This window comes from Pogonomyrmex barbatus, unplaced genomic scaffold (assembly GCF_055798465.1).
Source record: "Pogonomyrmex barbatus isolate J1 unplaced genomic scaffold, ASM5579846v1 scaffold2, whole genome shotgun sequence".
NCBI lineage: Eukaryota > Metazoa > Arthropoda > Insecta > Hymenoptera > Formicidae > Pogonomyrmex > Pogonomyrmex barbatus.
The window spans coordinates 4,983,477-4,996,781 of NW_028297116.1; the positions used below are offsets into that span (position 1 = coordinate 4,983,477).

Genomic DNA, 13,305 nt, shown 5'->3' on the forward strand with positions numbered 1-13,305 from the left:
CATACAGCACCGTCGGATTGCGACACAAGTGCAGAATGCAGGCGACAGGTGCAGGTGAGAAATGCAGAAATACAGCTAAATATCGCGCTCTCGCTCGCGTCATGACTTGAGCGACTCATAATAACAAATGTCAAATAACACAATATTCAAAGTTAAAATATCTCATATATAAAAAAATTTTTAATATATTATATTAAAAAAAAAAATATATATATATATATATACTTTTAATAAAATATAGATTGTACATAACAACTTGGCTCTCATTGGATTACGTTCATCGTTATGATGTTGATTATTGCGATAATGAAAATGACCATTTTTGATGACAGGCGAAAAAAATTCTGACATTTTATCTTATAATTTTCCACATGTAGCTAAACATCATTTCGCTCATTACGAAGATAAGATTATTTAATATTCCACATGGGAGCGGTTAAGGAAAAGCGAGATGAATTTTAACGACGCCGATAACTAACGGTAATAGATGTCAAACAATGCTTAGTGCTTCCATTTGCGAGCTAATTTTTACCGCTCGTTACCATTCGTACTCTCGCCGACGATACGACGGCCGTATCGCGAAAGCGAATGTCGTAACGATCGCACGTCGATCATGCCGGTCGAGCGACGGCCCTGAGACGGCCGAGGCGAGAATTCCGCGTGAATACCGGAATGTTTCTGCGCGCGGTATCTCCGCGCGCGGCGCAAGAGAAATTCCGCGTGCGGTCACTACACACGCAGCACGTCCCGGATACTAATGCGCATACTAATCGGACTAATGCCGCGAGACGGAGACCTCGCGTGGCCGTGCCACCTTCTCGCTGCGAGTTCCAGTTTCGACGAGAAGCCGGCTAAAGGCAGAGGGAAAAAACGTCCACCGCTTGTCCGGTTACCATAATTAAACGAAAGGACGAGGAAAAAAAAAAGGAGTCTTTCAGACCCAAGTTGTTTAGTTTTTTTACGGTCGATTAAATCAACACGGCAGAAATGTCGAACAGTCCGCAGCCTTTGAACAATTGGCAGTTGCGAAAGCGAGACTGGCAAATTAAATTAATAAAATAGATGACAAAAAAATTAATAAAATAGATGACAAAAAAATTAATAAAATAGATGACAATATCGTATTCCATTAAATTTCAAGCGGGTACTTTTTAAGAATTTTAATTTAAAGTTACAAAGATATACGAAAGTGGAAAAATTAGCAAATAACTCGACAGTTTTCTTTTTTTTTTTCCAGATTATAATTTTATAATTAGCAAAATATTTTGGAGAAAAATAAAAAATATATAAAAATATTTGCAGAATGTAATTTTTGTAATTAACAAATTTTTACATTTTAAATCAATAAACCATTCATTTGCTGAAAGAAAAAAACAAAATAATCACTATTTTTTATAAAATCAAAATTAAAAAAAGTACTGTTGAGTTTTACTATTTGTATCGATATAGAAGTAAATTTATTGTTCATCAATCGATTTTGAATTCTCAATAACGGATTCGTCGACTCGCCGACGGACAGGAAATTCGCAGATTTGCCAACGGGAAGCCACATTTCGCCAAGGTGACTCTGTCAAACTATTAAGATGGCGTCTCAAGATCGGCCTTCCAACGAATATTCCTTCCTCCGCCTTCACCCCGCCTTACTCTCCCTTTCCTCGTATTCTCTGTCACTTCACCTCTCTCGCGCTGTCGCTTTCTTACCTTCTCCTCGTCATCGGACTCTGTCTACCTTCAGAGTCGCGTTTACCGAATCAGTCACGCGTGAGTCACGACGAACATCGACTCTCATTCCACGAGACTAGGACCGAAGAAAAAAAGCAACTAGAAAGGGAGGACGATTATATTATTATTCGGAGCCTCAAATTTTATCTCGTATTATTTACCAAAATTATATCCAATTGCAAAATAATTAATCAAAAATTACTCGGCGATCCTTCTGTTCACGAAAATGAGAGATTTCCTTTCTTTTTTTTTTTTTTTGGATACGACACAATCGCAATTTTCGCAATAAATTAAAGAATTTAATCCGCGCCTTTGAGCTAAAATGTCAATGATTCTTTTCGCAAACAAACGGCATGTAGCGGCACCACTACACCGAGATAGGGAACGGGCGGAACGCAAAATTTCAATTCGTACGAGTTTACCGAGCAAACAGTTCTAAATCACGGTCTTGTTTTCCGTGACAGTTTTCTGCGGCGTGATAGCACCCGCAGTATCAACGAACGCGATACCGAGTGTTCGGCGATGCCAGTTGAAATCCTGAGCATCTCTTATCCAAACAACGTGCGCTCGCGTAAACCGACGAGAGTTATGACGAAGCCCGTATGGAATTTCTGACGTAAATTTCAGCCAAATCCCTAACACATCCGTCCGGTTATGGCACGACAAATTCATTAAGAGCTAGCTAGGAATGAATGCACGATTTAAATGCGCGCTTTTCATAAAGATGATAAAAACTTTGCCTCTCGTGATCGCATTTGTGAAGCTCATCTGATCTCAACAAACAACGATACCATATGGTATAATTTTTCACACAAAATTGGAGGATATTCGCTAAATTATGTATTTTTTTTTTTTTAAATCAGAGACATTAAATAGATTGATATCAATGTCTTATTAAAATAGTTTCAAACGAAAAACAATTTAATGACGTTTCAATAGTGTTTCAACTGTTAATTTCCAATTTGCTCGATGGTATCCGTAATGAGGAATAAATGCGATTGTAATCAACTTTTTTGTTTTAAAAGCGAAGACATTCATCTATGTATCATCTGGCTGACAAAGGTGCTTCTTTAATGCGGCATATAAAGTTACAAGTTACATCGTTACAACGCGTGTGAGAACAGCTGCGAATGATTCGCTATCTTATCGAATGTGACTATCGTCGAATACTTTCTTGGCAGTAGGGAGGAAACACGAAAACTGCGATATGGTATGGTACAAGGAAGAGAAATCGTACAGCAGGAAAACATTGTGGGAACGCATTTTTTTTCTTGTCGTTAAAATAGGAATCAATATTTGTTCGATGTTCGTTCCACGAACATTTGCTATTTTTTACGTCCTGTGAGCAAATCTTATCAATATCAATCGCTTTAATACAATAAGACTAACATGCTTTATCTGAAGGAAGTACAAGAAAAAAATTCCATTTTAATATGTTTACTTATTCCGATTACATTATAGATGTTTCTCAACAATTGATTCTGATTTTATAACAACTTATAAAGAATATATAAATTAATTAAAATATAATCTTTTCGTGCACACAATGCTTTAAACAAATTTGATAAATTAAATTTAATGCGTATCAATTTTGTGTTTCACTTTGTGTAAACATATTTATAGTTTTTATCTAAAAATAACATTAGAATTTAATCCATCCATCAAGTAAAGTGATTTTTAAATATCTTTTAATGACCACATGTTATGACATGTTCTGTCAATGTTTGCCGTATTAGTGGCAATATTTGAGATTCAAAGGGGAGTTTCCAGGCGGCGGAAAGGCCAATACCTGCTTCCACGTATCGGGATCAAAGTCGAGAAGCGTAATCGGCAACCGCGTTTAAAAATGTAGTCAAAATTGGCGTGAGTCATACGCGTTCGGCGCCGAGCGAGGTGGGGCGAGGCTCTTATCATCCGGCGATAAGCGGAAACATCAAGGAAACGCCGGTGCCGATGCACGAGCTCGTCTCCCAACACAGACGAGACACATCGACTAATGAAACTGGCGACCATCGCCACTGCGGTGGCACCGCCTATGTCTCTTTCTCTCTCTCTCTTTTTTTTTTTTTTTTTTGATCACAATTCTCCGAATACCTGACCGTACGAATTTCATCCATAGGAGACCTACAGGTTTCCTTTCAGAAACTTCACGCACCGGAAAATATTCATCGTTTGCCTATTATGATGAGAGAAGATCTTTAAAAAGATCTGAAACCATCCTTTCTATCGGAAACATTTATAGATCATATGTACGATGACTAATTCTGTATTTCAAGTAGCTATCCTTTAGATTTATTTATTTTCTCCCTTTATTTTGTCCCTTATTTATCCTTTATTTTATGGGGAATTCTTTTCTAATTCGAATTTTAATGCCTAATGTCGTAGTAATGAGTAAATTTTTAAAATAAAATAGAAAAATATATATATATAAATATAATATATATATAAAAATATATATATATATAAATATAATTTATCTTGTATTAATTATATTTTTAATTTTTAATTAATCAAAATTACTCAGATTAAATCCGTTTTTTTTTATTTTTTTATTTCGATCCTATTTCAAATTTAACTTAAGGATCCGTTTCAACGGATAGTCGAATCAATTTGAAACTATCAGAAAACCGCACAGTATCTCATTTTGGTATGCTATGCAAGAAAATTTTGTAACGCGCAGATTCCTGAGTCACAAACTTGGAAACATATAGGGGACAAAATTCTAAAATTTTCAGATTTGTCCTTTATTTTCTCGAAGAAAATATGATCACCGTCGTCATGTCTGATAATCGCGTACATGTGAGAGTATCTAACGATGAAAACTCGCGGGCACCTTTTGCCCGATATTAATTAACTCTCGAACACCGGACTCGCTCAAGACCCGCGTAGGTACGTGAGACAAACATTTTTACTTCCGACACACTGCAATTATCTCTTGCAAAACAACTTTCTTCATGATATTTTTATGCGATAGTTCGTTACCTTATCTTGCACTTTGCGTCACAGCCGCGTACTTTTAGGCACGGTTTTCCTTAATGAAATTCGATCGATATCGATTCGATCAATATCGCGTATCGACATCGCAGAATATACAAGACATTCTAAGGGCGGGCTTGCAATATTCAAGATCTGTAGAGAAAAAAAAAATTGTTCTTAAATCAAGACAAATATTTTCATAAGCAAGAATACTATAGTCTTCTTAAAAAGTTTAGTCTTGATTTGAGTGAATTTGATGTATTACTTTTGCTCAACTCAAGAACTAAAAATCTTCTATATGAAGATTATAATATGTTGGCTTATATATAAGAATAGCTATAATACTTACATCAATTCAAATCAAGATTAAGATTTTTTTAAGATTAATAATGTTCTTGCTTCTACATGAGAATATTAATCTTGATTTAATTGTTTTTGTGTAAATAATATAAAAAATATGTTTATAAATGATTACTAAGAAAGGTAAAAAAAAAATGTGCGGAAGCATTAAACGACGATTAAATTTGCAATTAAAAAAAAATAGCTAGTCAAATCGCCACCAAAAAGTTACGTCACGATTCGTCTTTTCCCGATCGAATTCATTCGCGTCGCGCGCACCTTTTCTCTCTTTTTCTCTTCCTCCTCTCTGCCTCTCTCCGCCTCTCCTTCGGTCTCCCGACATTTCCGATATATCTCGCGCGCGGATTAATTCCAGACGAGGACGAGCAAGAGCCGTAGTGAACCAAGAGCTATCTTTAGTCTGCCTTACGAGCGAAAGAGAGTCGTACGGTCCTCTCGTGCGTTCGGTCGGAATAAGACAGCGGCCAATTTCTCGGCGAGATGCGAGGCCGCTATTTTTCAAAACGTGCCCGACGGCCAATTCGACGTCCGAATCGATAATCGATGAAAATGCAATGCGCGAGAATACAAACGACGCCAGACATCTTTTCAATAAATTCCCCTGCAGCCATCATCAATCCTTGTTTCAACATCACGCGCGATTACGTCGGCGAATACATTTTTCTAATGGAGTAAGCCGGCTTAAGATATAATTATAAAAATTATATTGAAAGATACGGCGCGGTTTGAAATGCAGATATATATATATATATGTTTTACGTAGACCCGTGGGAGGGGCCGGTCTCCTGATCGATTATTACTTAATAAAACTAAGATAAAGAATCAATATTTCTTTAGATCGCGTGTGCAATTATTGCCGATCGGTCTATCGTCAACCATTTGCGTTTTAATATCCTGATATTGAAATAATCGATATGTCATTAAGAATATATTGGCTGTTCCCGTCGAATATCCAAATATCTTATCGCGAGAGAGAGAGAGAGAGAGAGAGAGAGAGATTACACGTTGAGATATCAGGAGAATCAATATTATTTGCGTTGTGAAAGAGGCGTGTGGCTGATTGTTATTGATTCCTATTTCAGTCACTTGGAACCAAAACGGGCAATGTCTCTCTTTCGAATGTAGAGAAACCAGTGTCTCGGCATGGAAATTTCCTCGTCTTGCTCTTGGGCTACGGTGCGATATAACGTTCCACTTTCGAGCTTATTGATTTGCTTATCCCGTTCATCTCTGCTTAATACAGAAAGCGAAAGAGCATGCAGGTCCGAAACACACGTGTGACGTGTTTTTCCGCTACGAGACTGATTTAGCGGACCGATGAGGGAAGGAATACCGCCGTTTTTGCACATCGCGCGTTCCCATCGCGTCGGCTCCGTAAATATTTTGAAGCCGTCGTCCGAGTCGCTATAATTCTACACAATTTCGCCAGCCCGACGAGAATTTTCACGACGACGGCGCTCGACCATCAAATTAATAATGCGCGAATTCGAAGTCAAGCTCGCGGACGCGACGTGACTCATCGAATATATTAATTTCGCAATGTCCGCGTAAGAAGGAATTTCCGGATGTTCCTTTTCGGAAAATCGATGGAAAAATTTCGGAGTTAATAATTATTTCTCCCTTGTCAAATATCGTCGATCGTGGATTTTCTGCGAAATTTTCTCACTTGCCCGTAGTCTTTTCTATTCTTCAGAAAAAAATAGGAAACTTTTAAATTTTATTTTTTCCTGGGTTTTTCTCATCTACTTGTAGATCTTTTTTATCTTACGAGTTCAAAAAAATAATGGGAAAATTTGAGCTTGATAAGATAAAACTGGCGTCTTTCTCGGAATTTCAAGAGCAACGAAAGATTGGAAATTATTTCCTGGCGATTTTGCGAACATCGATTGTGACTTCGATCGCGATGTTAGAAATCTGGAGATTTCGCAGATTCTGGTCCTAGTAAAAAAATGAGGAAATTACGAGGAGTTTTAAATTAAGGTTAGGATTAACCGACGTTGACGAAACGTGGCCGGCCCTAGGGAATGTATGGAAGGGCCGGTCACGCATCTGGCATTTGCACCTGCGTCGTGGCGGCTTTCTGCGAAACCACCTCTCCCAAACATTAATTCTTAAATACCGTTAAACGTCGAGATGGACAAGGGAGAACGAAAGAAAAACGGGGCGAGACTTCGTACGACGAAAGTTCAAAATGACGTCGCGTCGCGCGAAAGAAATATCCATAATCTTCTCAGATTCGCTTCCCCGAAAGCAACATAAGACAAATCGTTCCCACATGCCTTCTTTCGGTTACTCTCGATCTATGCGACGAGCTTCGGCTCCGTCTTTTCACGTCTAGAATTTTTCATGACGCACAACAACTCCAGTTTTTCATTCACGTTCCCGAGATTTCGAGTCCCCGGGCGAGTCTTGGACTTCTCGAAACGGATCAATCCGTGGCGCGGACTGAGAAAGAAAATTCGATTAGCGACGAATAGCCGGCGAGATCGTCGGGATTTCAACGGGTGGAGCCAGAAATTAAATCTGGCTATTAGAACTGGGCGAATCCCATCTCTTTTGGAAAAAAACGCTATGCGATCACGGAAAGGGCGCAAGGGGATCAAGAACTTTCTCCAAGAAAAATGCTTGCACTCACGTAAATCAGTCCGGAGTAGTATCGGTCCTTGAGGTTATGCAGGACAGAGGCCTCGTTGAGACAGGTAAGCTCCGCCATGTCCTCGACCTTGTCGAACTTGGGCGGATTCATCTTCTGTATGTCGTCCTTCGCGACGAGTACGCGCTTGCCGGTCTCCGCGATCTCCACCTCGACCTCGTCGCCGCGCTCGCCCTTGATGCCGGCGGCGACGAAGCCTTGCGTCTCGTGCGGCACCCACACCAGCTTCTTCTGCGTCCATTCCGCCTGCGTGGCCGGGTCGTTGAAGCTGTTCCTGTCGACCGACAAGATACGCAGCTCCGGATCGGACCGGTCTACCCTCGAGTCCATGTCCGCCATCTTTGTTTAACGAGCGCGCAACAAGACGCGGCAAAGTTACTACTGCTGCTACTACTGCTGCTGCTGCTGCTGCTGCTGCTGCTGCTGCTGCTGTTGCTGTTGCTGTTGCTGCGGCTACGGCTACGACGAGCCTGCCCCTTGTATGCCTCGCGAGTCTACTTTCTCTCGTCCCTTCCGCGCGTGAGTGAGTGAGTGAGTGAGTGAGTGGAGCGAGTGGAGCGAGTGAGCGAGCGAATGACTCCGTGCGTGCGTGCGTGCGTGCGTGCGTGCGTGCGTGCGTGCGCGCGCGCACGCACCGTTATCCGTTACCTCGGCTCGAACGCGCGCGCTACGTTCGCGACTATCCGCGTACTGTGTATCGTACTCGCGTGGCACGCGACACGATCGACTCGGGATCGAGTCTGACCGAGCCCAATGACGATGGTGACGGCGACGACGGCAACGACGACGACGTGCGACGACAGCTGCCGCTACTAGCTGTCGCCACGATGCGCGACCAACGACGAGTACGCGACGGCGGCACCAACACTACTACCACTACCGCACTAGATACTATTACCACCACCACCACTACTACCACCACACCACACCACCATCACCACCACCCCACCACCACCCAACACCGCCGCCACTGGTCACTATTCCACTACCGCGACGACGGATGGACAAGACTCGCCCTTCGCGCTTTCAAAAATGTGTCGCGCCCCGCTGACAGGAGATCGTACATGTAAAAAGATCGCAATCAAATCACGCGGACGCGAGTTCCGTGATTTTCTTTCTCTCTGGCAAAGAATAGCTTTCTTCTTCTCTCTCTTGTTCTATCGCTCGTTCGCCACGCTTCAACTCACGTCCCAATCGCGCCGATCACAACTGCCGCAGACGTCGTCGAGCGTGACCGCCCGCGGCACCGCGCCACATTCGGAGCTCACGCGGTCCTTCCCCCTCCCCGCCCCCCTCTCTTCGCGGCCGCCCTACTCGGAAAGACCACTCACGTCCAATCCACGCCGTTCTCTCGTGCTTGAATAATATAACTAGATGTAGCATGGCGAAATGATCATGTGACATGGACACAAAGATTGAGGGTATCGATATGAAGTGCCCATACTGATTATACTGTGTCATGATTGTTTGTAAACACTTGTTTGTGTCCAGCTACTTATATACATCCTTATTGTAAAAGCTATAAAATAGTAAAGTTTTAAAGTCTCTAGAATTTTGTAACCAATCAACACATTTCAAAATTCATCGTACGCATGGAAGTAAAAAAATGTCTGCAGATGAATTGTATATTTTAAAATAAGATAAAGATACAAATGAGGAAATTTACTGGATTTCGATATATAAAATCGTAGATATTTTAGTGAATTTCCTCCATCTTTGTAATTTTCATCTTGGTTAGATTCCGTAAGTCCGGGTCTACAATGGACGAATCATAGTCGAAGAATAGGAGAATACTCGACTATGATTGGTCAATTTCTTATAGCTTAAGGCTTAAATCATCTATTGTAGATGTACCGAGATTAATCGTAAGAACAGGAGGGTTCTTAGCTCCGAGACATTTCGATAACAAATTTTCACGTCGCCATTTAAAAATTTTCCAGTGGACCATTAATTAGAAAATTTTATATTTAATTAGCCAATCAGCATTATATGACATTAGATTCCGCAAGAGCAAACTTATCCATGATACCAATCAAAAGCGTCAGTAATTACTATTAACTAGAAATAGAAATAGGCTGCGTTTAGCGGAACAAGCTCAGGGAGTGGCCAGTGATTATTGATCTTTATTATTATAGACCTCTTTAGGGTTGGTTAAATGTCGTTGGTTATAATCGGATATGAAAAGAATACTCGACTATGATTAGTCAATTTCTTACGGCTTAAAGATTAAATACTTATTGTGGACCGACATTAACTTGCAAGATTTAAGACTTAAGAAATTGGCCAATCACAATCTATTTATAGAAGAATAATCGATTGTGATTGGCCAATTTCTTAAGTCTTACACCTTAAAGTCTCATTGTAGACACTTTAGTGTCGGTCCACAATAGGTGATTTAAGCTTTAAGAGGTAGGAAATTGACCAATTATAATCGAATATGAAAAGAATACTCGACTATGATTGGTCAATTTCTTACGGCTTAAAGATTAAATACTTATTAGTGTCGGTCCACAATAGGAGAGTTCATAGTAAAGAATTAATGGATATTACTTATAAATTGCAAAAAGTCTATGCAAAAATGGTTCAAACAAAATGAGATGATCCCAAATATGTATAATAGTAGAACATAATCATTTACAGAAACAAAAGAAAATTTCAAACCAACAGATCTAAGTGTCGGTCCACAATAGGTGATTTAAGCTTTAAGACGTAAGAAATTGACCAATTATAATCGAATATGAAAAGAATACTCGACTATGATTGGTCAATTTCTTATGGCTTAAAGATTAAATACTTATTGTGGACCAACACTTATAGGAAGAAGAAGAGAAAGATAAATTCATTCAGCTGGCAACTGCTACAAAAGAATATCATGATAGCCAAAATTTACATTCACAGAAATATAAATACTTGACTATTACAGTTTCTGCTATAATTGCAATTATATTATCATTCATTGGTTCATTACTACTATATAATTATAATGAATCGTTAATATAAACAAATATGAACGAATTGTCTGACGTTAAAAAAACATTAGAGTCACTTGATATGAAGTTTTCTCAACAATTTCTAAAGTAATAAAGGATACAATAATAAAGGATAATATAAAAAAAATTATGATAACTCTAATATATTAAATACTTTTGTAGTTCCTATTAAGTATTCAGCAAATTTATATTATATTTATAATTTAGCAATTAGTTTCAGGCGCGAGCTATATCAAAAAAGGAGTTTATGTGTATCATATGTAGCTTTTACAAGAAAATAATTGTACTGTAAAAATTTATATCACTAAAAATTGCTAAAAATTTATAATGCTTCGAACATAGTTAAATTTATATTATATCCTACGCTTTTTTTTTATACATAATTATATAAAAGACAAATTATTTATTTATTATAGTTTTTATAATAAATGAAATAATGTAAATGTTCTAATTAGAACAAAAGAATAGTTTAAAAGCTATTATAATAGTTTAAAAAGCTATTATTGAGAAAAATATATGTTGAAAAGAACGATTTTGTAAGATAATAAAACCTATATTGTACACTTTGCCAAAATGCTTTATATTTTTTATAATTTATATATATAAATTTGCAGTTTTCATTGTTATTAGAATAACATTACATTGTATAATAAGTTATAAGTAAAAATTATTAAATAGAAATAGTATGATAAAAATGTGATTAACCAAATGTGAATATAAATTTTACTATCATATGTATACAAAATAAATTTTTTAAATTGTAAATTATTCTTTAGTTATTTCATGTAATAAAAAAACAAAATGCCATTCCCTAAAAATATCAATGTATGTAAACATGAAATTTATATGCTCAAAAAACAAGGAATAGAAAATATCACAATAAAACTAATAAAAATAACACAATATAAGCCTGTTCTTTTTAGCTGAACTCTTTGTACAATTTATTTTTTCTTTTTTCTTTATAACATGGAGAAGAATAGTGCAAGAAATTCGGGCAAAAAAAATAGACTTAATAATAAATTCACTTCATGAAACAGTGCAATTTGTGTAGATGATTTGCCAGCCAATCAAATGTATACGTACGGAATTGGCAAATAAGAACTTGGCGAAATAGTTAAATCCCGATAGCAAAACCTGCAGAAACAGATTTTGAGCAAAGCTTGCTACCAATATTTGATGGCAAAAAAGCAACAAATTGCACACAGAGTCTGTAATATCTGACGTTGAGAACAAACTGCCCTCAAAAATAGAACAAAGCCTGCTGATATACTATGCCAGCAGATTGCTAGCAAAAACCGAGCAGAGCCTGTTACCATCGTTTGATAGCAAAAAGGCAACAAATTATACACAGAATCTGTAATATCTGACGATGTGAGCAAACTGTCCTTAAAAATATGACAAAGCTTGCCGACATGTTATGCCAGCAGATTGCTAGCAAAAACCGAGCAAAGCTTGCCGACATGCTATGCCAGCAGATTGGCAGCAAAAACCGAGCAGAGCCTGTCATTACACATATTTAAACATAATTGAAAAATTACCATTAGATGGCGTTCGTTAGATGGCGTCCGTTTCTCGCATGCAAAATTTATTAAACTTTCTATATAAACGAAATTATTCTATATAAGCGATATTAATCAAAATTTAAACATGCATTTATTATTTATTATTTTTATTTACGTATTTTTATATATATGTTTGATGCAAGACATAATCGTTCAACAAGGAAGTTAGAGAAAACTCTGTTCGATTTTTGCCGCCAATCTGTTCGCATAGCATGTCAACAGACTTTGCTCGGTTTCTGCCGCCAATCTGTTCGCATAGCATGTCAGCAGACTCTACGCGGTTTTCGCCGCCAATCTGCTGGCATAGCATGTCAGCAGGCTCTGTTCGGTTTCTGTCACCAATCTGTTCGCATAGTATGTCAACAGGTTCTGCTCGGTTTCTGCCGCCAATCTTCTGGCACAGCATATCAGCAGGCTTTGTCAACAAATCCCGAGCCTAATGCGGACATAGATGGCTATGGATTTGCAGTCAATATTTGATCGAATTTGTTGCCAATTTGCTAGCAAATTGCTAACATTTTGTTTGCTGGGCACATAAACACGAAGATTAAAGAAATCGACGTAATGTTCATCGAAATAATAAAAAATTTTAAATAAACATAAATCCAAGAATCAATACTCATTGAGTTATATATGTGTTATTAATTTTCAGATTAAATGTGTTATTAATTTTCGAATTTAGATCTAGAATTTGAGATAAACTAGAAAGACATTAAAGGATTATGATATTTATGATTTGATTGGCTGCTTAAATTACATGATCATAATGTTTAAGTCTTATTTTATATAAAAATATATGTAAACAAATATAAAAAAACATTAAAAATTAAAATAAAATGAAAACTGACCCTTCTTTCTTCAATTTTGTCCTTTTAGTATATATATAATCTATCAGGTTGGTAAGAAAATAATTTCGGTTTTGTAGTGTGAAATAAAACTTTTTTTTATACAAAGAATAAACTTTAATCAATTATATATTTTCCATTTTGTCCGATGACTTTTTGCCATCTTTCTGGCAACTTCATGATTCCGCGCTCATAGA

The 13,305-nt window shown here is 37.8% G+C and overlaps 1 protein-coding gene across 5 annotated transcripts in view; it reads right to left on the minus strand.

Moving 5' to 3' along the window:
- zip (myosin heavy chain 10) overlaps positions 1-8,650 on the minus strand; it is a 32,607-nt gene extending 23,957 nt beyond the window's left edge. For 2 of the 5 annotated variants that reach the window (XM_089077262.1, XM_089077267.1), the window contains exon 1: positions 7,694-8,650. In XM_089077262.1, the coding sequence (XP_088933388.1) occupies positions 7,694-8,050 (357 nt within the window). In that variant the 5' untranslated portion in view covers positions 8,051-8,650. The remainder of the gene's footprint in view (positions 1-7,693) is intronic. The other 3 variants (XM_089077266.1, XM_089077265.1, XM_089077263.1) reach the window with 2 other exon arrangements.
- Positions 8,651-13,305: the final 4,655 nt, after the last annotated feature.